Below are 24,796 nucleotides of genomic sequence, written 5' to 3' on the forward strand. Positions count from 1 at the left end.
CATCGTCCCCTGTCATCCAGTCCCAGCATCTGGCAGTCAGAGACTTAGGGACACCCAGAGGCTGGGGTTGTATCCCTGACCATCTTGGCTAATAGCTATGGACCTATCCTCATTAACTTATATAATTCTTTTTTGAACCCAGTTATACTTTTGGCCTTCATAACATGCCTTGCTAACAAGTTTCACTGGTTGATGGTGCGTTTTGTGAAGAAATACTTCCATATGTTTGTTTTAAACCTGCTGTCTATTAATTTCATTGGGTGACCCCTGGTTCTTGTGTTATGTGAAGGGGTAAATAAATAACACTTCTCTATTCACTTTCTCCATACGATTCATTTTATAGACCTCTATCATATCCCCTCTTAGTCATCTCTTTTCTAAGCTGAACAAGTCCCAGTCTTTTTAACCTCACCTCGGATGAAAGCTGTTCCATACCCCTGATCATTAATTGTTGCCCTTCTCTGTACCTTTTCCAATTCTAATATATTTTTTTGAAGATGGGGAAACCAGAACGGCACTCAATATTTAAGGGGTGAGCATGCCATCAGTGTATATATAGTGGAATTATGATATTTTCTGTCTTATTATCTGTCCTTTTTCCAATGGTTCTTAAAATGCTGTTAGCTTTTTTGACTGCCATTGCACATTGAGCAGATGTTTTCTGGTCCCATCTATATGATAGCTGAGCTTTTCTGGGGTTTATTTTCTGTGTGTATATTCCTACTGGCAGTGTTTAAACAGTCACCATCTCTGTCACTGGCAGATAATTGTTCAGGAACAGTTTGAACTACTTTATTCTTGCATCTGGATTTGTTACAGTTTATTTGCTTTTGCACATAGACTGTGTATGTCATTCTTTCTGGTACTTCTGATACAGCTCCCCTTTGAAATGACAATTTATGGTCTGTTTGGCAACAGGAGAAATGTTCAAAATGAGGATTCAGCCGTGGGCTATTGTGGCACTGATTTGGTAAACGTCACTCTGACTTTGGGCCATTTTATCTTCCATGTCTTTTGCCACAGTCTTCACTGACACAGTGATATCCCACAGCTCAGGATTATGTAAAATCAGCATCTGTGAGCAAATGGCTGGCATCTCTAACCACACACCAAATAGTTCCTCAAACCATCATCCAGATTTGTTCCAAATTGGCTTGGCTTCTTCAGTTGTGCCACATGCACACTTGTCAGCTTGGCAGGCTGCTGATTCCACTTATGAATCTATGTGCATAGGTTTTACTTCCCACAGGTCTCAGAAGGGAATGCTACCTTTTTGTTATGCTGCACCATAAGCATCAACAAACTGCTGTAGTCTTTCAATGCATGACTATCAATCCTCACAGGATTCGTCATAGAAAATCGTTTTATTTCTAGGCCCACAATGATCCTGATTAAAATAAAGCATCAGACAATTGCTCCTCATCCCAATTTGTTCGTTGTTCAGAGAGTGTTAGTGTAGATTAATTATCTAGATATCCCATCCATGTCACTAATGTGTGGCATCAGAAGATCCAGTGGAGGACAATCATGAACAAACTAGATTAACAGCAATAAATAAATACAGAAAAGTGTCCTCGAACTTGTTACATCTAAACTAGGGCTGTCGATTAATCGCAGCTAACTCACATGATCAATTAAAAAAAATCACGATTAAAAAAATCAATCACTATTAATCACAGTTTTAATCGCACTGTTAAACAATAGAATACCAATTGAAATTTATTAAATACTTCCATGATAGAGTTTTCACTATAGTACTTATATGAGGTTAATTGAAAAATACTGTTTCTTTTGTTTATCATTTTACAGTGCAAATTTTGTAATAAAAATAATAGTATAATTATTAATAAATTTTAATAGTATAATTATTTAATAGTATAATTATTAAAATAATAATAGCACTGTACACTTTATATTCTGTTGTAATTGAAATCAATGCAACTTACAAATATAGATTTTTTTTTTCTTTTTTTGTTACATAGCTGCACTCAAAACAATGTAAAACTTTAGCGCCTACAATCCACCTAGTCCTACTACTTGTACAGCCAATTGCTCAGACAAACAAGTTTGTTTACATTTACAGGAGATAATGCTGCCCACTTCTTATTTACAATGTCACCTGAAAGTGAGAACAGGTGTTCACATGGCACTTTTGTAGCCGGCGTTGCAAGGTATTTACGTGCCAGATATGCTAAGCATTCGTATGCCCCTTCATGTTTTGGCCACCATTCCACAGGACATGCTTCCATGCTGATGATGCTTAGAAAAAAATAACGTGTCAGTTAAATTTGTGACTCAACTCTTTGGGGGAGAATTATATGTCTCCTGCTCTGTTTTACCTGCATTCTGCCATATATTTCATGTTATGGCAGTCTTGGATGATGACCCAGCACATGTTGTTCATTTTAAGAACACTTTCACTGCAGATTTGACAAAACACAAAGAATGTACTAATGTGAGATTTCTAAAGATAGCTATAGCACTCGACCCAAGGTTTAGGAATCTGAAGTGCCTTCCAAAATCTGAGAGGGATAAAATGTGGAGCATGCTTTCAGAAGTCTTAAAAGAGCAACACTCTGATGCAGAAACTACAGAACCCGAAACACCAAAATAAATAAATAAATAAAAATCAACCTTTTGCTGGGGGCATCTGACTCGGATGATGAAAGTGAACATGTGTCAGTCCGCTCTGCTTTGGATTGTTATCGAGCAGAACCCGTCATCAGCATGGATGCATGTCCCCTGGAATGGTGGTTGAAGCATGAAGGGACATATGAATCTTTAGTGCATCTGGCACGTAAATATCTTTTGATGCCAGCTACAACAGTGCCATGTGAACACCTGTTGTCACTTTCAGGTGACATTGTAAACGAGAAGCGGGCAGCATTATCCCCTGCAAATGTAAAGAAATTTATTTCTATGGGTGATTGGCTGAACAAGAATTAGGACTGAGTGGACTTGTAGGTTTCACACTGTTTTATTTTTGAATGCAGTTTTTTTTTGTACATAATTCTACATTTGTAAGTTCAACTTTCATGCTAAAGAGATTGTTCTACAGTACTTGTACTAGGTGAATTGAAAAATACTATATCTTGTTTTTTATAGTGCAAATATTTGTAATAAAAATGAGCACTGTACACTTTGTATTCTGTGTTGTCATTGAAATCAATATATTTGAAAATGTAGAAAACATCTAAAAATATTTAAATAAATGGTATTTTATTATTGTTTAACAGCACAATTAATTTTTTTAATCGATTGACAGCCTTAGTATTTATTTCATTTAAAATATCCATATCCAGATCAGATCCTGGGGGTCTGTAGCAGATCCCAACCATTATCCAAGTGGAACCTCTGTTACCTTTCTTCCCCAATTGATTTTGACCCAAATTCTATTTTATCCATTCCATCACTTCCAGTTTCTGCACAGTCTATCTCATCATTAATATACAATGCTACTCCACCACCTTTACCTTTATTTCTGTCTTTCCTGAACAGCACATACCCTTCAATACCTGTATTCCAGACATGACGGCTATTCCACCATGTTTCCATTATCCCTATAATATCTGGTTTCACTTTCTGCACCAGTAGTTCTAGTTCTTCTGTTTTGTTACCCAGGCTCCTTGCATTGGTGTACGGACATCTTAGTTGTTTCTGCTTGGCTTCATTCAGATTTCTTGCCCAATTAGGTACAGTCACTTTACTGCCAGTATCACATACCTGTTATTGTCAGTGGTATTGGCACTATCTTTCCTCTTGATGTCCATTTTCCTACTCTCTGTTGTTCCTTTCTCCATTGCTGTATCCTCTTTCACGTGATTTTCCTGCTGCTCAAATATTGGAATGAAGCATTGAGATTACATGAGCACCTCCCAACTGTCTCTCCTGAATTCCTAGTTTAAAGCTCTTTTCATCAGTTGTGCCAACCTCAATCACAGAAGTCTGTTTCCCTTCCTGCTCAGGTTGAATCCATCCCATGAGAACAGTCCTATGTTGGTGAACGCCTTCCAGTGATCTAACACCTCGAAGCCCTCCTCATAGCACTGTTGTGCGAGTCATCCGTTGATCATCATAATCTTGTCTTGCCTCTGCTCTCCTCCTCCAGGTATGGGTAGAATCCCACTGAAGATCAGGTATCAGAGGGGTAGCTGTGTTAGTCTGTATCCACAAAAACAACGAGGAGTCCAGTGGCACCTTAAAGACTAACAGATTTATTTGGGTGAAAGCTTATGCCCAAATAAATCTGTTAGTCTTTAGGGTGCCACCGGACTCCTAGTTGTTTTTACTGAAGATCACCTTAGCTTTCATTTCTTTAAGCATTTTCCTCGGCTTGGTGTAGTCTTCCTTAATGCACCCTAACGAGAACCTAGCAGTATTCTTTGTCCCCATGTGAAGAACAATCAGTGGATTCTTGCCTGCTCCCATTAGGCTCCTCTTCAGCCTTAGGTCCACATTCCATATATTGGCTCCGGGCAGACAGCATACACTTGTATTCTCCAGATCAGCTCTGGTGACAGGCCTTTCTGTTCGACTTAGTAGGAAGTCCCCAGTCACATAGACCTGCCTCTTCCTGGTGTTTGGGGAGGCTCAGCCTCCTCCAGCCCATGATAACCTCCATCCATGCCTCTTCCCCTCTTCTTGTAGGACTAGCCACTTTTCTTTTCTTCCTTGCTCTTCCATCTTCCGTTACTGCCTGCCTGCCTCCTTCCATTTTCCAACTCAGCAAACCTATTAATCAGTTCTATTTCGCCTTCGCTAGCCGGTCTTTTCCTCTGCCTTGGTCTCATAGTCACATGCTTTCACTGGCCACTTTTCTCATCCACAGTTCTCTGATCTGCAAGTCTTGAGGTTTCCCTTCATCCTTCTCTCTTCTTCTCTCTATCATCTGTTCAAATCCCCTTAGAAACTCAACTATAGTTTCTAGCTGCATCTCCAAACCTCTGGCCTTCTTTTCCTTTAGGTCTATCAGGCAGCACTTCATATAAACGAAGCACCTTTCAAGTACCCTCTCCAGAAGATTGTACATCCTGCAGCTTCCACATCTAGTCATCTTCATTCTGTGGGTCACTACTGCTGCTGCCTCTGTAGCTGTCATAGCCTTCCCTCCTAAATGCCTGTCAAAAAGGACAAACAAACAAACAAAACTATCCTGACAACACTAACAAAGTGCAATCACTAGTAAAAGAGTTATAAGGAAAAAAAATGAGAGCAAAGCTGGTTGAAAAATGATTTCAAAATTACCAAGTGTTCCAAGTGGACCTATTTTTCATAATGTTTTAAACTGAAAAATTAATAAAATTATCAGAATCATTATTGAAATTTTTCATTCCCCAAAGTAGTGTTGCATTATTTCATATCAAAAATTTTCATTTACCAAAAAACCAGGTTTTCAGTAAACAAAAAAAGTCATCGAGTTCTAAAACAATTTTGACAAAAGCGTTTAAAAAAATTGATAAAAACATCACTGGAAATTTTGCAAAACATCTATAATTTTGATGATTTTTCTTGAAGAGTCATTTTAAAAAATAGGCAATTTTGTCATGAAAAACCTTTTACACAGGAAATTTCAGCCAGCTCTAGTACAGAGTAAAATCATCATCTAAAAAAATAAAGGAAAATTGTTGGTATTTGTGTGCACTATTAGTCCAAGGGACTACTCTGTTGACTTTCTGGCCACAGGGCAAGCTTGGTTCATTTCTTTATTCATTCAGGCATTAACTAGAGGGGTTGGATATGGACTGTATTTAACCTCATCAGGGAATCTTATTTTTTCTAACTGCCAGTTTGCTTTTTGGATTGTTGTGTTATATGTATTGTACATGCACCCAGAAGTTTAACAGTGGGTTCAGTTTTAAAAAACTTCAAAGGAAACCTAGGATAAATGAAACTTGTAAACAGTAAAGAACAAACTATTCATCAGTAATTCATTATGTTTACCAGCCATACAACAAAAGAAGTGACCTAAATTGTACAAGTTCAAGATGGAAAATACTTATGACAACGTCCAATACACTCTGGCCTGTGCAGAATCTATGGCCTGATTCTGCTCTCACATGGATGTAAATCAGGAGTAACTTGGGGTGAATAACTCGAAAATCAGGAATGACTGAATTAACTGGGCCTGCTTCTCCCCTCACTTCTCAATGTAAACCTAGACAGGCTGAAGGCAACCGAAAAGTGCAAAACCAATATGAGGTTAGAAATCCCCAAATAGGACAATCAGGGCTTAACCAGTATAGTTAAAGTAGGTACAGCTCGCCTAGTTTGGATGCAGGTATATCAATATATAGGTGCTTTATACCAGTGTAGCTATTCCGATACAGGAAGGAGAATTAACTATACTGGTAGAAGTCTTCTTTATGCTGGTATAACTGTGTCCACACTAAGGCTTTTTCCAGGATAACTATTTTGGTAAAATAAACACTAATTGAAATAATTATATTGATAAAACTGTTAAGTGTTAGACTAGGCCTCACATAAACTAGTAACGTTCCATTTACTAGGTTGCATTTGGAAATATCTGTGATGTTCATAATATTGTATGTGACATTTTATTGCTCAGCCCAGTTTATAATATTGGTCATACTATTTTTATATTGTTAATTTTTTTAAATAAGAAGAAATTTCAGTTCCCTGACGAGGACGGGATACTGGTGGTTTCCTATGAGGTTTTACAAAACAGAGTGTGATGATGAAAAGGGCAGTAACAAAATGGCCTCAGCAGGCGATCTTTAGGAAATGTGGTAGTTCTTGTTTGGAGTACAGTCTGAGACTTACTTAATGGTGTTAAGGGGAAGCTTTCAGGAAAGGGAAAGAGCGTGGATAAAACGAAGGGACAGATTTTCTGCTGGTGTAAAGTGGTATACACCTGGGAAGGGCTGGATAGTAATTTGGGGCTGTAAATAAGCACACTAAATGCTTCTGCTGAAGTGATCAGTAATAAGATAGTTAACGATGTTTACATTTACACTGTCACCTTTCAGTGTCACAGTTAATGACCCATTGAGATGAACAAAGCAGCTCAAACCTCTCAGAGCTGTTGTTTCAGGCTGTTTGCAAACTCTGGAAGACAATACAATTTAAACTTGGTTCACATTTTCTAGGTTATCTTCACAAAAATAGAGGTAAAATGCTGCAAATGTCATGGTTGTGGAATTGCGGGCTATAGTGAAAATTGTACCCATGTAACTACTTGGGCCCATAGATTATCACTCTAGAGGAGGATTAAATTCTGTTGATGACCTCTAATTCAGTGATATCCCACCTTTCTATGTGCTAAGATATTTGAGTTTATAAGGAAGTCTCAGGGATCAAAATAAATTGTTCCCAATCTAGATGTAAACCAGTGAACAATAACTGAGGTCAAAACTTGACCCCTGGTCCCTGTCTCAGGGGCATACAGTCTAACGTCTGAAGGCCACACTGATCAGTTCACAATAACTGGTTGACCAGGTATAGGTCCAACCTCAAACACTATTGCAAAGGAATGAAAGGCTCCCCCACAACACGTGGGCCTGCATGCACAGTCCTTTCCTTTCTCTGATTTTGCTGGTGATAAGGAGACAGCAGTGGCAGAGCAACATAACATTCCAAGCAGTATCACCTGTGACCCTTCCACATAAGGGAGCACTGCGCACCCTTCAGCCCAAGCAGAATACATCATGTTTACTTCCCATTACTGTATAATCAATACTGAGAACAGTGTTACTGTAACTTCCCAGCCCCTATGATATCATCACTGATATAGCAGTGCAGGAGAATTTCCAGTTCCAGACAGTGTTCCATTCAGTTAACAATGGCTCTGCTTGTTACAGCTTCCCTTATTTCTTTTCCCTTGGATGCTGTGTGACCTCGCTTTAGCATCAAACATTATGTGGCATATGTGGGATGTGGCATGTAGTGTGAGGAGGCCAGGAGGAGAGGGGTTCTGCCAGCAACACTGAAGCAAAACTATAGTATAACAATGGCAGCAAATCTATTTCCTGATGAATTTGGTGAATTCAGAATTCTACTTTCCTGGCACTGACCTGCTTTCTTGTGCCAACTTAATCATTAGCGAACTAGCAAATAAGTTTTAAAAAATTCACTAATGCGATGATGTACTCAGCACACAAAGTAGCCTCATGAGTGTTTACTGGTTAAGTCTGCCCTGCCGCCCATTCCCATCCTGCTTGTGTAATGGCACCTTTGCTGCTTCAGGACATTTCCTATTTCAACCAGGTTCTGTCCATCAAGGCATAAGCTAAGATACTTATGAACTGCCAACAGGCCACCTGCCTAGGCATTGTTATTAGGCTGTGGTGAGCGCTTTACTATTTGGACCTTTGCTTTTAGGTAGGATTTTCAAAAGCATTCAGTGTTGGTCTAACTCTGCACCCACTGAGGTCAATGGTATGCTGATTCCAGTGGGAGCAGAAGTAGCCAATGCTAAGTGCTTTTGAGAATCCCATCTTTCCCTCCTTGTGAAGCACCATACACTGTGAAAACAACGTCGATCACAGGTATTGTGTATTTAGCAAAAAATATGGTGTACACATAACAGTATTCGTAGATTTTAAGACCAAAAGGGATAATTATTACCTCCTGCATAACACAGGATGCAGAAATTCATCCAGTGATTCCTGCATCGACTCCAATAACTTGTAGTTATCTGAGAACTTATCTTTCAGCAAAAGTAGCCTGGATACGGCTGCAGATGATGGAGACTGGGTAATTGGAGGATGCTAACCTGGGACTTTGGAAACCCATGTTTGATTCTCTGTTCTGTCGCAGACTTCCTGTGTGATACTGGGCAAGTCTCTTAGCATCTCTATGCCTCAGTTCCCTATCTGTAAAATGGGGATAATACATAAGAACGTAAGAATGGCCATACTGGGTCAGACCAAAGGTCCATTCAGCCCAGTTTCCTGTCTGCCGACAGTAGCCAATGCCAGGTGCCTCAGAGGGAGTGAACCTAACAGGTAATGATCAAGTGATCTCTCTCCTGCCATCCATCTCCACTCTCTGACAAACAGAAGCTAGGGACACCATTCCTTACCCATCCTGGCTAATAGCCATTAATGGACTGAACCTCCATGAATTTATCTAGTTCTCTCTTAGACCCTGTTATAGTCCTAGCCTTCACAAACTCCTCAGGCAAGGAGTTCCACAGGTTGACTGTGCACTGTGTGAAGAACTTCCTTTTATTTGTTTTAAACCTGCTGCCCATTAATTTCATTTGGTGGCCCCTAGTTCTGATATTATGGGAACAAGTAAATAACTTTTCCTTATTTACTTTCTCCACACCACTCATGATTTTATATACCTCTATCATATGTCCCCTTAGTCTCCTCTTTTCCAAGCTGAAAAGTCCTAGCCTCTTTAATCTCTCCTCATATGGGAACCATTCCATACCCCTAATCATTTTAGTTGCCCTTCTCTGAACCTTTTCTAATGCCAGTATATCTTTTTTGAGATGAGGAGACCATATCTGTATGCAGTATTCAAGATGTGGGCGTACCATGGATTTATATAAGGGCAATAAGATATTCTCCGTCTTATTCTCTAGCCCTTTTTTAATGATTCCTAACATCCTGTTTGCTTTTTTGGCTGCCGCTGCCACTGCGCAGACGTCTTCATAGAACTATCCACGATGACTCCAAGATCTCTTTCCTGATTAGTTGTAGCTAAATTAGACCCTATCATATTGTATGTGTAGTTGGGGTTATTTTCTCCCACGTGCATTACTTTACATTTATCCACATTAAATTTCATTTGCCATTTTGTTGCCCAATCACTTAGTTTTGTGAGATCTTTTTGAAGTTCTTCACAGTCTGCTTTGGTCCTAACTATCTTGAGCAGTTTAGTATCATCTGCAAACTTTGCCAACTTACTGTTTACCCCTTTTTCCAGATCATTTATGAATAAATCGAATAGGATTGGTCCTAGGACAGACCCTTGGGGAACACCACTAGTTACCCCTCTCCATTCTGAGAATTTACCCTTTGTTCCCTGTCTTTTAACCAGTTCTCAATCCATGAAAGGACCTTTCCTTTTATCCTATGACAGCTTAATTTACGTAACAACCTTTGGTGAGGGACTTTGTCAAAGGCTTTCTGGAAATCTAAGTACACTACGTCCATTGGATCCCCCTTGTCCACATGTTTGTTGAGCTCTTCAAAGAACTCTAATAGATTAGTAAGACATGATTTCTCTTTACAGAAACCATGTTGCTTTTTGCCCAACAAGTTATGTTCTATCATGTGTCTGACAATTTTATTCTTTACTATTGTTTCAACTAATTTTCCCAGTACTGATGTTAGACTTACCTGTCTGTAATTGCCAGGATCACCTCTAGAGCCCTTTTTAAATATTGGCGTTACATTAGCTATCTTCCAGTCATTGGGTACAGTAGCTGATTTAAAGGACAGGTTACAAACCTTAGTTAATAGTTTCACAACTTCACATTTGAGTTCTTTCAGAACTCTTGGGTGAATGCCATCTGGTCCCGGTGACTTGTTACTGTTAAGTTTATCAATTAATTCCAAAACCTCCTCTAATGACACTTCAATCTGTGACAGATCCTCAGATTTGTCACCTACAAAAGCTGGCTCAGGTTTGGGAATCTCCCTAACATCCTCAGCTGTTAAGACTGAAGCAAAGAATTCATTTAGTTTCTCCGCAATGACTTTATCGTCTTTAAGCGCTCCTTTTGTATTTCGATCATCCAGGGGCCCCACTGGTTGTTTAGCAGGCTTCCTGCTTCTGATGTACTTAAACAACATTTTGTTATTACCTTTGGAGTTTTTGGCTCAGGGGTGTGTTGAGGATAAATACATTTAAGATTGTGAGACAGCCAGATACTATGGAGATGGGGACATATAAGTAGCTAAGATAGAATTACCCTCACTGTTAAAGAACTGCACCTTATTTCCAGGCTGAATTTGTCTAGATTCAACTTCCAGCCGTTGGCTCTTGTTATACCTTTATCTGCCAAATTAAAGAGACCTCTATTGTCAGAAAACATATCCCCATGTAGATATATCTAGACCATGATTAAGTCACCTCTTTGTTTTCAGTAAGATCAATGGATAGATTAATGCATCTGAATATAACTCGCCTATTCATACAATCATTATGAGGTCTCTCATTGTAAAACGACTTTGATGATTTGAAAGAATTGATCAGGGTTGTCCAGCCAGCCATTTTGCAGCAGTCTGTCCTTTGCTAGGCTAAAGCTATTCAGGAACATCACATTGCTCACCTCATTTCCTCTCATCTTCTACTCACCGACTTGCTCCAGGCAGGTAATGGTTGAAGGATGAAGGAATATATTGTTTATTTTTAAATTAGCATCCATCAGCCAGTACTCCTGAATTACGTTGGTGTCTGAAGTCTGTGACACTATTTGTGCATCTAGGCAAAAGCAGGATACCCAGTGCTTTTGGATGGATGCCTTTTTATCATTTGAGAGATCCAGATAAATATATAAATCATTGTCAATCACATGTGAGTAGATGTTTTACAAGGAGCACAGTTGTTGTGATTTATATTATGGTATTGCTTAGAAATCAGGGTCCCATTGCTAGGTGCTGAACAAACTTGTAGTAAAAATACATTCCTTATCCCAAAGCCCTTACAATCTAGATGGCTGGTATGTTTTCAGGGCAGTTTCTCTGGGCTGGTATAATTCTTTTCCCATATTTGCTTTTATTTAGCCGACAATGTCAACCTGCTTTTCCATCGATGCCGGTACAGCAGCACAGTCCAATGTCCTCCCAGGCCTCCTCCATTACTGGCCCACTGCACTCAGCAACCTTGCCACCGCTCCCATCAGCTGTAACTGCCCAGCCTCCACCTGCGACTCCACCGAGCCAGCAGCTCACGCCTGATGCATATGCCATTGTGGAGCGAGCGCAGCAAATGGTGGAGATGCTGTCGGAGGAGAATCATGTTCTGCGGCAGGAGCTGGAGGGATACTATGAGAAGGCAGACAAACTTCAGAAGGTACGTAGAATGTTCTCACAGGGTATAAAAGAGGCAAGCCCCTATTATAGTGTGTCTGAAGTGTGTCTATTGCCCTCCTGGGCACGGGTGGTGATCTAAGTAACCCTTCTTAACATGAGGCACTCAAATTGCCTAACACGGTTTGTGGTTCCTGTTGTTGCCAAGTGGGCCCTCTGTAAGTCCTTGCCAGTCATTGGATGGACTGTGATTCCAATACAGTAGGCTATGCAGACTCCTTTGCCATGAAGATGTTACTCAGAAGGCATGCTGTGTTTTCTTTTCTTGGGAGCATCTACTTCAACTTTTTTATGCCTGCCTTAGGGAAACTTCCTTCGGTAGTCTCCCTTCTGGAGTGCAGCGTCTGAATACATGGCATTTTACAGCTAGCACCTTTTTACAGGTGTAGCATAATCAGCAACATTGTGTACATAACTGAAGAGCAAAATATGTTTAGTGATCACAACAAAACCTGTCCTGTGTGGTCTTGCGCGTTTTAATAGATTTGCAGTAGTCCTTCTTTTATCAGAAGAAACAAACACACCAGTACTGTGAGTTGACTGATGTTTGGGAGTTTGATAATAAATCTTTTCTGAGGAGTTGTTTTTAAATTAAATAATAATAATTAAAAAAACCACTTCAGAGCCCAGTTTTAAAACATGGGCACCTAAAGTTAGGTGCCTAAATCCATTTTTAAGGCCTCTACATAGGTGGCCTGATTTTCAGAGTTGCTTCCTTTGACCTCATTACATACCCAATCTAATGGCACCCAGACTGTGTAAAATAATTATTTAAAGATTTTGTTCATATTTCCGCCACTGTGCCTGTTCGTCTAGCTAACTGTCTAAAGCAACAGTAGAAGAAAATGGAGAAAAAGAAAATCGAGCAAGAAGATAATACATAAAAAAGAGACCCACTGCCAAAGAGTGGGCACTGGAGTCTGTCTCCTGTCCAGGCTAACAGTGGATTGCTTAACTCAGTGCTAGAATTCTTATGGTCTGTAAATATTAGGGCATAAACAATTACGTACCTACCTACCTTGTGTTCAACCCCAGGATCACCTCTCAAGCTGCTAACCCAAATTAAAAGCCACGTTGCCGTGTGTTCACTGGTGTTTTAACCTGAGTTATCTAATGTGGATTAGCAAGCCCAAGTTAAGAACACACCTTTTTTTGCAGTATAGACATACCCTAAGTATAGGAAATACTGCAAATATAATAGTAATGTTACCTACGTGCAAAGGAAAATGCTGTGAAGATTTTACACCACTGAACAATCGACAGGACTTTTGTATATCCACTTTGAACTTCATGGGCCAGATTTTCAGAGTTGAGGCCAGAGTTCCAGCCCCATACTGAATTTTGTGTAAAGATTTTAATGGTATCCTCCGTATGGCCTCCCCAGACAAAAAATATTCTTTGAATGGGTTGGATTCCAGATGTTGGTTTTACAAAGGCTGCTTTCTTTTATAAAATATATTTGAGTATGATACACAAAAAATGTATTAATTGAAGAGTCTTACCACCCTACACTGGTTAGTAATTGCATTCTCTTTCTCTTTTTGGTGCTCTGGAAGTTTGTGGCATTAGGCCCTGACACAGGAAAGCACATGCTTAAGTCCCATGGAACTTAATTACGTGCTTAAAGTTAAACACATGAATAAATGCTTTCCTGAATAGGGATGCTTCCCTGAATCAAGGCCTTCATTGGCCAGTCATTTAAAAGGGCTCCATTTTCTTACCTGCTTTGATGTGATGGACAGACAAGAGGAGCCAAATCCTTCTCTCAGAGGCTCCTGAGATTCCTGTTGGACTTTGATAGGAATTGTGAGTGTTCAGAGCCTCTTAAAAATAAAGCCACTCATTTGGGTGCCTAACTTAGGCACCTAAATCTGAAAATTTTTGCCTTAACTTCTATGTCTTAGTTTCCTCACCTGTAAAATACTAATAATGTTTACCTGTTTCTCCTGAGGGTTGTGATTAGTTAAATAATGCATTTTGGACTTGGAAATTGCTCCATATTATTGAAATAAGGCTGTACGTAATGTGTCACTGCAAAATAATTAATAATAATTAATAATAACAATATCTAGCTTTTATAATGCTTTTCATCAGTTGATCTCAAAGCTCTTCACAATCCTTAGTGTATTTATCCTGACAAGACCCCGGTGAGGTATGGAAGTGTAATTATCCCCATTCTACAGATGGGGAACTGAAGCACAGAGAGGCTAAGTGGCTTGCCCAAGTTCACACAGGAAGTCTGTGGTGGAGCAGGGAAAAGATGTTTGCAATATGAGGGACAGTCTTTCCTCCACCAACATTCAGAACAGAATAAAAATACTGGGGACTGAAAAGCAGACTGTGTTCCTGATGTGTATAGCACAGCTAGTAGTTTGTATGAACAGATTGTCCCTAAGTGCTGTCAAATTCTAGACCATGTTTGAATAGACATTTTGCAATGAGTTACAAAGTGGTGATTAATTCTGGCATTGTTTGAAACATTGTCTCATTCTGACGTCTAAAAGAGCTGTTATCTTTTTGATATTTCATTTTTAGCTCACTTGTTCGTTGCTTTCATTTTTTCTTTCTTTCTTTGTTGTTGTTGACGATGACGTTACCTCTTTGAAGCTTAATGATCAGGTTGGCATGGTTTCAATCAATGTCTAATCATGTAGGTTGTTTGAGTGGGTTGGTATCAGAAGCTATCTGGGGATAGAAAGGACTGGGGAGGGGGTGGGAGTTGAAAAGGAAATTAAAGAGCTGCTGAGAAACATGAGCATGATTTACTGGTGTTCCCCTTTATCACTTTAAACAAAAGCGGCTTTGATGGAAGCTCTCTTTTTATCCTGCCTCAAGCCTGCCTCTGGTCGTAGCTGCATGACCATGTGGAGGGACTTGCATGGTGGAGTGTGTTTTGGGGGGAAAAAAGATATCAAAAGAGATAAAGGGCATTAAACAAGGCTTCACTTATATGACTTAACAATATTGATCAGCACTAATAAGTTGTTAAACGACCTGGTTTTGTTAGTAAATTAATTTCATTGCAACAGGAACATTATGTAGCAGGTGGCCTTTAGGCAGGAAAGACTAACATGGGAGAATGGTTGTGAGGATAAAGCCTAAGCCCTGGGAATCTGGAGAGGTAGGTTCTCTTTCCACCTCTGCCACAGACTTCCTGTGTAATCGTGGGTAAGTCACTTCATCTCCTGGGGCCTCGTCTGGAAAATGGAGATAACCAGGATAACATGAGGTCCCAAGGTGATGAGGTGTCTAAGGGGGAGTGCCGTAATGTGATCCAGGGAAATGTTGAGAAGGAGCATGGAAGTGATATTACCTCTGTATATGGCATTGCTGCGACCACTACTAGAATGCTGTGTCCAGTTCTGGTGTCTGTACTTTAAAAAGGATGTTGAATAATTAGAGAAGGTTCAGAAAATAGACACAGGAATGATTTGAGGTCTGGAAAACCTGCCTTCCTGCGAGAGACTTGGAGAAGCTCAATCTGTTTAGCTTGGTAAATAGAAGGCTAAGAGGTGGTTTCAACATGGTCTATATGTACTTACCTGGGGAGACAATTTCTGATAGCAGAGGGCTCATTAATCTGGCAACAAAGACATAACAAGCTCCAGTGGCTGGGAGCTGAAGCTAGATAAATTCAAACTAGAAATAAGCACTGATTTTTACACTAAGTGTAATTAATCAGGGTGTGCTGGACTCTTCATCACTTGGAGTCTTTACATTAAGACAGGATGTCTGTCTAAAAGATCTGCTCTAATCCAGCCAGAAGTGATGGGGTGGCTCAGGAGCTGCTGACTGAAGTTCTGTAGCTTGTGTTATGGCAGAAGTCAGGCTGGATGATCATAATGGGCCCTTCTAGCTTTGAAATCTATGCCTGCTTTGTAAGGCACTATGTTATCTTCAGAGGGAAGGCACTGTTGGGGTGTTATGTATTGAGTAAAAACCAACTAATCGAAGCATTGGTTTGATTCTGCAAAACTTGCAAGAACAGGCTTTCTCTTGAGATTTCTAGTAATTGTCATCCCGTCCAAAACAGCCTTTCTTGTGAGATTTTGGTCCAAATTTGGGTTACAGAAGATGGGGAAAAAAAGTTGTCCAGATGTTTTTGAACCGCAGTAAAGATTCGGGTTGAATTTTGGACAAAGATTCTTTGGGGTGTCTTATTTTATCCAAGCATGTTTGCCCATTGCCAGTTGGAAAGTAAATGATTGCTGATAAATTCTCCAGTTTTAGTGCAGGAAAGAGTAAAAAATAAACTCTCTTCATGTACAAGGTGGTTTTCTTACAGCAACAAAGTAATGTGGCAAGGTTTATTCAGAGTTATTTTGAGCATGCGGTCTCTTGTGCTCGAAATGCTCCTGTTATTTTGGTGTGTCTCAGTTGTGCTAAAGAGAGAGGCCACTTTTTAAAGATGATGATAGCTGAAAAATAATGCTGCTTCCTGGAGTTCTTACTTTTTAAAAACAAAATAAAAAGTCAGGATACTAATCTGTGGTAGCACTAAGACAGTGTTTCAGATCATAGCGAGCTCCTCACATTACAACAAGCCCATTGGAATCTCTGTGTTGTGCGGAATTGGGCGTCACTTGGGAAGCAAAGGACATTAGGTAGCTTTGTTAATGACCTTTTAAAAATGTTGAGTAGAGATGAGCAGTGCCTGGTAATTGTTAAATGACCATGAAAGCTAAATGTTTGATGAGTTGGGGCCTGATCCAAAGCCCTTGAAGACAATAGGAGATTTTCCATTGATTTCATTAGGCATTGGATTAGGTCCAGGTTAGTTTCCATTAACATAGATTTATACCCCAGAGTTTTACCTTCACTTTCAGGTCTAAATAAACTGAAATCAAAAGTCAGTCAAAATGGCTGAGTTTCTCCTAGCTCGTTCCACATCCCAGCCCTGCAAAGTGACACATCACAGGACTCGGGGGCTCTAAACAATCGCAGACCTTTTGGGGAATCTGGATGAAAGTTCGAGTTTGTGACAAAATGCGAAGCCTGGCCAGTTTCACTAGTTTCGAGTTCCACTGCAAACATTTTGTACAACGCCAGTACATTACTGTAGCTGGGCCTCTTCTTTGCCATTGCTGCAACTAGCAGCATCAAGTCCAAGCAGCATCAGAGAGAGCCCTAACTCTAGAGTTTTCATGCCAGATAGGCTCTATTATAAGGAGAGATGGGTCCAGACCCAAAATTGCCAACCTCAAGTGTCCAAAAATCCTGAGTCAGGCCCTGAATATGTTGAGATTGTAACAAATGATAAATGTGGGTTCTTTTAATTTGCCTCCCGATTTTTGAGCCATTAGGGTTCTTGTTTTCCTGCTTTTCTCCACAGCCATGAGGTCTATAAATATAGAGCCAGACACTCAATTGGTGTAAATCAGCATAGCACCATTTACTTCACTGGAGCGATGATGGTTTGCACCAGCTGAGGATTCGGTCCTTAATTATATATATATATATTTTAAAATGAAAGCTGAGAGCCTGTCATGATCCCAGCACTCCAGGAGCTAGTTATCATGAGATTCAGCGACACTGCAAACCAAACCCTGCTTTTGACTCCCTTCCTAGCACCCTTGGACCAGGTAGGGATCTGAGTACACAGCTTAAGCCTATCTCTGTAATGGCTTGAATACCAAATCTGTCCTGGCCTGAATGCACAAAAGGAGTTAAGTACCTAAAATCCTGTTTTAGACCCCTAAGTCCCCCGTTTTGGGGCCACTGCGATGTACTAAACTCCTGCTGAATCCTGTAGGCACCTAAACTTATTCAGCACCTAAGTTTTGGCAGTAGAAATTGCCAAGGCACCTATGTCTTTGCCTCTGAGCTAGTGCATGTTGCCTCCCTCTAGGTGTCTGGGTGCCCTAACCACCAGGGTATAGAGTCATTTTTATGCTTGTGCTCGCTTTCTGGAACAAATAATGAGAGACAGGCAGACCTGTATCTCAGGGTCCAGTCTCCCTGCTTCAGTGATGCTAATTATTTAGCCACAGTGCACCAGCTTCCACTGGAGAGACTGAGGAAGCCCCACATTCAGAATATCCCATAGCCCAGTGGTTAGAGCGCTCACCTAAGAGATGGTAGTTCCTTGTTCACATCCCCTTTCTCCTTTGGGTGGAGGTGGTCTTTAGCCAGGGGTCTCCCACATCCTAGGTGAGTACCCTAACCACTCTCCTCCTCCTTACTAACAACATAGGTGCCTACCACCAAGAGAGGATTTACAGTTGAGAATCCGAAGCAGAGCGAAGTGCCTCCCTGCAGCCTGGATTTAGGCACCTACCTCTGCGACTGGGTGGGATTTAGCACACCCCATCTCATTGGCATCTCCCATTGACTAGCTTAGGCTGCGCCTCACCTAGTGTGCTGGTTTTTGTGAGTTGCAGTCCAAGGTGCCTGTCTTTCCCCATTTATTGTATAGGAGCTTGGATGCCTACCTCAGGCTTTGTGAATCTGCTCCGTGTCCCCATGCCAAATTCCTTTTGTGCATTCAGGCCTCTGCAATTTGCCTAAGTTTGGATTGGGATCTAGATTTCAACAGTCCAAGTGCAAGAGTGTTCAAATCCTGCCTTTTGCTTCAGTCCGTTAAAGCAGAAGTTCCCAACCTTCTGACTGAGATGACCCACCAACTACATTTTGTCTTTTTTTGCAACCTGTCATTATATATATGCACCCTCTGTCCCAGGACCATAATCCTAATCCTGGCCTGGTGCAGAGGGGAAGCCCTGGGTGCAGGAGGGTCGGGGGTTGGAGTGCGAGCCCGACCCCACTCACCTCGCAGCTGCAGCTCCTCAGCAGGGGCAGCTCCAGCCTCCAGCGTTCCAAGCACGTGCCTGGGGCGGCAAGCCGTGGGGAGTGGCCTGCTGGTTGCCGTGAGGGTGGCAGTCAGGCTGCCTTCGGCGGCTTGCCTGCGGGAGGTCCGCCGATCCCGCGGCGTCGGTGGCAATTTGGTGGTGGGTACGCCGAAGGCGTGGGACCGGCGGACCTCCCACAGGCAAGCCGCTGGATCCGCGTTAGCAGCAGACCTCCTGCAGGTGTGCCGCCGAAGGCAGCCTGACTGCCGTGCTTGGGGCGGCAAAATACATAGAGCCTCCCCTGCCCCTCAGGGCCAAACCTGAGTGGCACTGCGAGCGCATGTCCCATGCTGCAATGCCTGGAACAGGATCCGGACCCAGCCATGCTGGGTAGGAGCTTACACTGTGGGTTAAGTTGGGGTGGGCTCGTGCTCACCCCCCTCCTCCTCACCTACCCAGGCCCTCCCCTTGGCACCAGAGCAGGAGAAGTATATGTTTGCCTAGGTCAGTATCTAGTAATGGATTAATCAGCCCTGGCCATCGCAAACCACCTAGAGCTCTCCTGTGACCTACTGGTGTTTGGAAACAGTGCGTTAGAAAGATAAGGGGCCAGATTCTGATCTCACTTACACTGGTATAAATCAGGAGTTACTCCACTGAAATCAGTGGATTACAGTAGCTTCAAACTGATCTGAGGTCTGAATGTGACCCAAGACATTTACATTTGGGATCTGGTGTTCAGAGCGAAGTTTTGCATTTGGAATTCATCCCTAGAGGGGAAGTGATAAATCATGCCTCCCAAATCCCGTTTTTAAGAAAAAATTCAGCCCATTCTAATGTGCATATTTCCTAAGCACCCCCTGAGGACAGCTTTCAAGTGGAGGAGGCCTCTGTAGCTGAAGTTTGACATCATTAATTGTTCTGGGTTTACACCTTGGTTAGCCTATAAAACAAGTTTAACAATTTAGTCAGGACCCAAAGGTGTTTTTCTTCAGTCTTTAAATCCTAGATTAAAACACAAGTGGGTTAAAAAGAAAAAAATATAAATATATGTTTTATTTATTTAGGAAATATAAAGGGAAAATTGCAATTGGAAAAGTTGAACATTTTACTTTGATGAGTTAGGATCTATAATAACAACCATGGTTTATATTGTGGGTAGCAGTCTGCTACATTTTGATTGTTAGAGGCTTCATTGCTTCCTTAAAAGAATAATTTCTGTGTAAGGCAGAAAGATTATACTTCCTGGCTTTCGTTACCTTGCTGGGTAAGTTCAGAACTGCAACTAACTTGATACCTATTTTTGGAATAATAATGTACAGTCGATTAGTTAAATTAGGAATATATTCGTTAACAACTTGAGCCACAATTTGGCTAATAAAAACATGCAAGTAACAAAACAATATAAATAGCATTGAATTTCACCTTGTAATTAGATGTTTTATGGGGGGAGGGTTAGCTCAGTGGTTTGAGCATTGGCTTGTTAAACCCAGGGTTGTGAGTTCAGTCCTTGAGAGGGGCCATTTGGGGCAAAAATCTGCCCAGGGATTGGTCCTGCTTTGAGCAGGGGGTTGGATGAGATGACCTCCTCAGATCCCTTCCAACCCTGATATTCTATGAAAAAAAATCAAACCACTGTTACATAACCCCACCCCTTGAGTTTGCTTGGAAGCATTTATCTGAGCATTGGCATGTGCTATTGTAGCAGAATGTTTTTGGGGTAGGTGGGAAGTTGATTGCTCAGTGCAATAAGGATGTTCAAAAAGCACAGGGATCAGCTTTGTCATCTGTCTATACGAATTCTTATTATAGAATCATGCTTGTGTGAAACTTGGAACGTGCATCACCCCGGCACACAAAGCCTCCTGGGAAATGCTCCAAGCGAGTGTCAGAATAACATACATTCCTGCCCTGCTTTAATGGGAGGTCTCTCTCCTTTCAGTTTGAAATAGAAATTCAGAGGATTTCAGAAGCCTATGAGGGCCTGGTCAAGACCACCACTAAGAGAGAGTCTCTGGACAAGGCTATGAGAAACAAGCTTGAAGGAGAAATTAGGAGACTTCATGATTTCAACAGGGATCTCCGTGGTATGTTAAGTTCTTTACAAATTTTTTCGCCCTAAGTGACAAGCTGTATCATTCCTCAATTGTCAAGCTCCTAATCGCCAGCCTCAGGCTTTAGACCAACTGATTTTCATGTGTTTTAGATAAACTGCTTTAGAAATCAAGTTCTATTTGTTGGTAAAGGATAAAAATGCTCTTATTTTCCAAGTTACAAACGAGTCCCCCAGCAAACTACATGAGACAACTTTAAGCACTGGATTGTTGTTCTAATTCTTAAAACACCAATTTAACCCGAAGACCAAAATTATAAACTCTGCAGTAAACATCTAAAGGTTATTCTACCCAGTCTACAAATCTAATCTGTGTATAATGAGCTCAACAGCAAGGTATATAATATAATGTAATATATAATATAAAATATAAGTCTCAAATAGGACTGTTTATTAATTGCAGTTAACTCACGTGATTAACTCAAAAAATTAATCATGATTAAAAAAATTAATAATGATTAATCACAGTTTTAATTGCACTGTTAAACAACAGAATATTTATTAAATATTTTTGGATGTTTTTCTACATTTTCAAATATATTGATTTCAACTACAACACAGAATACAAATACAGTGCTTACTTTATATTATTATTTTTATTACAAATATATTTGCATTGTAAAAATGATAAACATAAGAAATAATATTTTTCAGTTCACCTCATAAAAGTACCATAATGCAACCTCTTTATCATGAAAGTGCAACTTACAAATGTAGACTTTTTTTGTTACATAACTGCACTCAAAACCAGAACAATGTAAAACTTTAGAGCCTACAAATTCATACAGTCTTACTTCTTGTCCAGCCAATCGCTAAGACAAACAAGTTTTTTTACATTTATGGGAGATAATGCTGCTGGCTTCTTATTTACAGTGTCACCTGAAATTGAGAACAGGTGTTCGCATGGCACTTTTGTAGCCGGCATTGCAAGATATTGCCAGATATCCTAAACATTCGTATGCCCTTTCATGCTTCGGCCACCATTCCTGAAGGCATGCTTCCATGCTGATGATGCTCATTAAAAAAGTAATGCATTAAATTTGTGACTCAACTCTTTGGGGGAGAATAGTATGTCTCCTGCTCTGTTTTACCCGCATTCTGCCATGTATTTCGTACAATAGCAGTCTCGGATGATGACCCAGCACATGTTGTTCGTTTTAAGAACACTTTCACTGCAGATTTGACAAAACGCAAATAGGTCCCAATGTGAGATTTCTAAAGATAGCTACAGCAGTGGACCCAAGGTTTAAGAATCTAAAGTGCCTTCCAAAATCTGAGAGGGATGAGGTGAGGAGCATGCTTTCAGAAGTCTTAAAAGAGCAACAGTCTGATGCAGAAACTACAGAACCCGAACCGCCAAAAAAAAAAATCAACCTTCTGCTTGTGGCATCTGACTCAGATGATGAAAGTGAACATGTGTCAGTCCGCTCTGCTTTGGATTGTTATCGAGCAGAACCCTTCATTAGCATGGAGGCATGTCATCTGGAGTGGTGGTTGAAGCATGAAGGAACATATGAATTTTTAGTGCATTTGGCACGTAATATCTTGTGATGCCGGCTACAATAGTGCCATGTGAACCCCTGTTCTCACTTTCAGGTGTCATTGTAAACAAGAAGTGGGTAGCATTATCTCCTGCAAATGTAAACAAACTTGTTTGTCTGAGTGACTGGCTGAACAAGAAGTAAGACTGAGTGGACTTGTAGGCTCTAAAGTTTTACATTGTTTTATTTTTGAATGCAGGTTTTTTGTACATAATTCTACATTTGTAAGTTCAACTTTCATGATAAAGAGATTGCACTACAGTACTTGTATGAGGTGAATTGAAAAATACTATTGGTTTTGTTTTTTACAGCACAAATGTTTGTAATAAAAAATAAATATAAAGTGAACACTGTACACTTTGTATTCTGTGTTGTCATTGAAATCAATATATTTGAAAATGTAGAAAACATTCAAAAGTATTTAAATAAATGGTATTCTATTGTTTAACAGTTAATCCACGATTAATCGCGATTAATTTTTTTTTATCACTTGACAGCCCTAGTCTCAAATGCATTACAGGCATGTAAAAGCCAAATTTTCAAAGTGCTTCCCATTGAATAGGCAACATTTGTAGACACCCTTTTGTGAGTGCAAATGGATGTGCACGTTATATAATTGTGTGCCTAACTATCCACTGAGTGTGCACAGATTCCTCTTTGTGCACTTGTCCAATGGAGGCCCTTTAAAAATGGAGTCCTGATTTACACAGCACAGCTGGAGGTTGGTAAGTTTGACTGTCACCATTTTACAGATGGAGAAATGGAAGTGAAGAGGCAGTAAGGTTAGAGCCGATGGAACAGTGGAGTGCAGGGAGGTAGAATGAGTAGTGTCTGAGTGGTGGTGGAGGAGGGTGTCACATGTCTCTTTAAGGGGACTCACAGTTCAAAGCAGCACTGTTGCTACTCTGGTACTAGCTGCTGGTTGGGAGTGAGGCTGTCCCCTTTGTGGAGTACAGCACTACCAGCCACAGCAGGATTGCCCTTGCACTTACAGGGTGAGGTTCACCCTTCTACAGAGGCTGGCACAATGCTTAGGCACCATTTCATTGCCCTGTCGTCCTCTTAATTGGGGCTAAAGCATAGGCCTTGTGCTGGCCCTCAGCCTGGAGCTGAATTTCACCTGGAGACCACAAGCATCCACATTAGAGTACTTCGTACCGTGATCCACAGTGCTGCAGGCATTCAGGTATCCTATTTCCTGTACTGTTAAATTCAGCCTTTCAGCTCCTGAAGCTCGACAAATTCAAACAGGAAATAAGGGGCACTCTTTAACAGGGAAGTCAGTTAACCACTGGAACACATTACTCAGGGATGTAGTGGATTCTTTTTCACTTGACAGCTTTAAATCGAGTCTTTCTCAAAGAGATGCTCTAGCTCAGTGTTCCTCAATGACTGGTCCGTGCACAGGCGCCAGTCCCTGAGATCTCCCTGACACAGTTTAGGAAGGCAACAAACTGGTCCCAGGTATCAAAAAGGTTGAGAGAGACTGCTCTAGCTCAGCCACAAGTCATTGGGCTTGAGACAGGAATCACTGGGTGAAACTCTGTGGCCTGTGTTATGCAGGCAGTCTAACTCGATGATCTAATGTTGCTTCTGGCTTTCAAATCTATGAAGGCCTGAACTCTGCCAGCCAATAAACATCTTCTTACCAACCAGAAACTAAAAGATTGCTCTTCTGTAGCAGTCCAGGGCTCATCCCTCACTGATATATACCTCAGCCTCTTTCATTTTAGTATCTCCTTTTTGAGCTTCTATTTATACCATGCTGCTAGCATGTGTTTTCTTGGTTGTTGGCCTATAATTTTATATACATATATTTATACTTAAAGTATTTCCTGTTTATGTGCAGACCGACTGGAGACTGCCAATAGGCAGCTAGCCAGCAGAGAATTTGATGGGCATGAAGATAAGGCAACAGAGGGCTTTTATGCCTCTCAGAGTGAGTACTGCATTCATCTCTTCTGAAGATACAGTTTTTAACTGGAGTGGCGGAGCGAGCTTAGTCATCATTTTTGATTGCCTTTGTGGTTGGGTTTTACTTAGCTAATTCGTTGTGTAACCTTATTTCAGCTACCAGACTAGGTTCTGTAGCCTGTTATTTCTCTGTGCACCAAAGCCATGCAACAGGAGTTAATGGTACACACAAAATTAGCTCATTTTTATTAAATATTTACTTTAAAATGTAAAATGTTGCTTGGAGGGATAGTCCCAGAACACACACATCTCAGAGAGGCCAAATTCTTCTCTCAGTTGGGTTAGGTTCAGAGTAACCTCCATTGACTTCATTGGAATGACTCAGGATAGATACCAATGTGAATGAGAGCAGAATTTGGCCCCTTCTTTGCAGAA

General features: G+C 40.8%; 1 protein-coding gene across 7 annotated transcripts in view; it reads left to right on the forward strand.

The window, feature by feature from the left end:
• AMOTL1 (angiomotin like 1) overlaps positions 1-24,796 on the forward strand; it is a 141,734-nt gene that overhangs the window by 75,987 nt on the left and 40,951 nt on the right. For all 7 annotated transcript variants that reach the window (XM_039538643.1, XM_039538636.1, XM_039538648.1 and 4 more), the window contains 3 exons: positions 11,700-11,988; positions 20,736-20,880; positions 24,297-24,386. In XM_039538643.1, the coding sequence (XP_039394577.1) occupies positions 11,700-11,988; positions 20,736-20,880; positions 24,297-24,386 (524 nt within the window). The remainder of the gene's footprint in view (positions 1-11,699; positions 11,989-20,735; positions 20,881-24,296; positions 24,387-24,796) is intronic.

Source organism: Mauremys reevesii, linkage group 1 (genome assembly GCF_016161935.1).
Source record: "Mauremys reevesii isolate NIE-2019 linkage group 1, ASM1616193v1, whole genome shotgun sequence".
NCBI lineage: Eukaryota > Metazoa > Chordata > Testudines > Geoemydidae > Mauremys > Mauremys reevesii.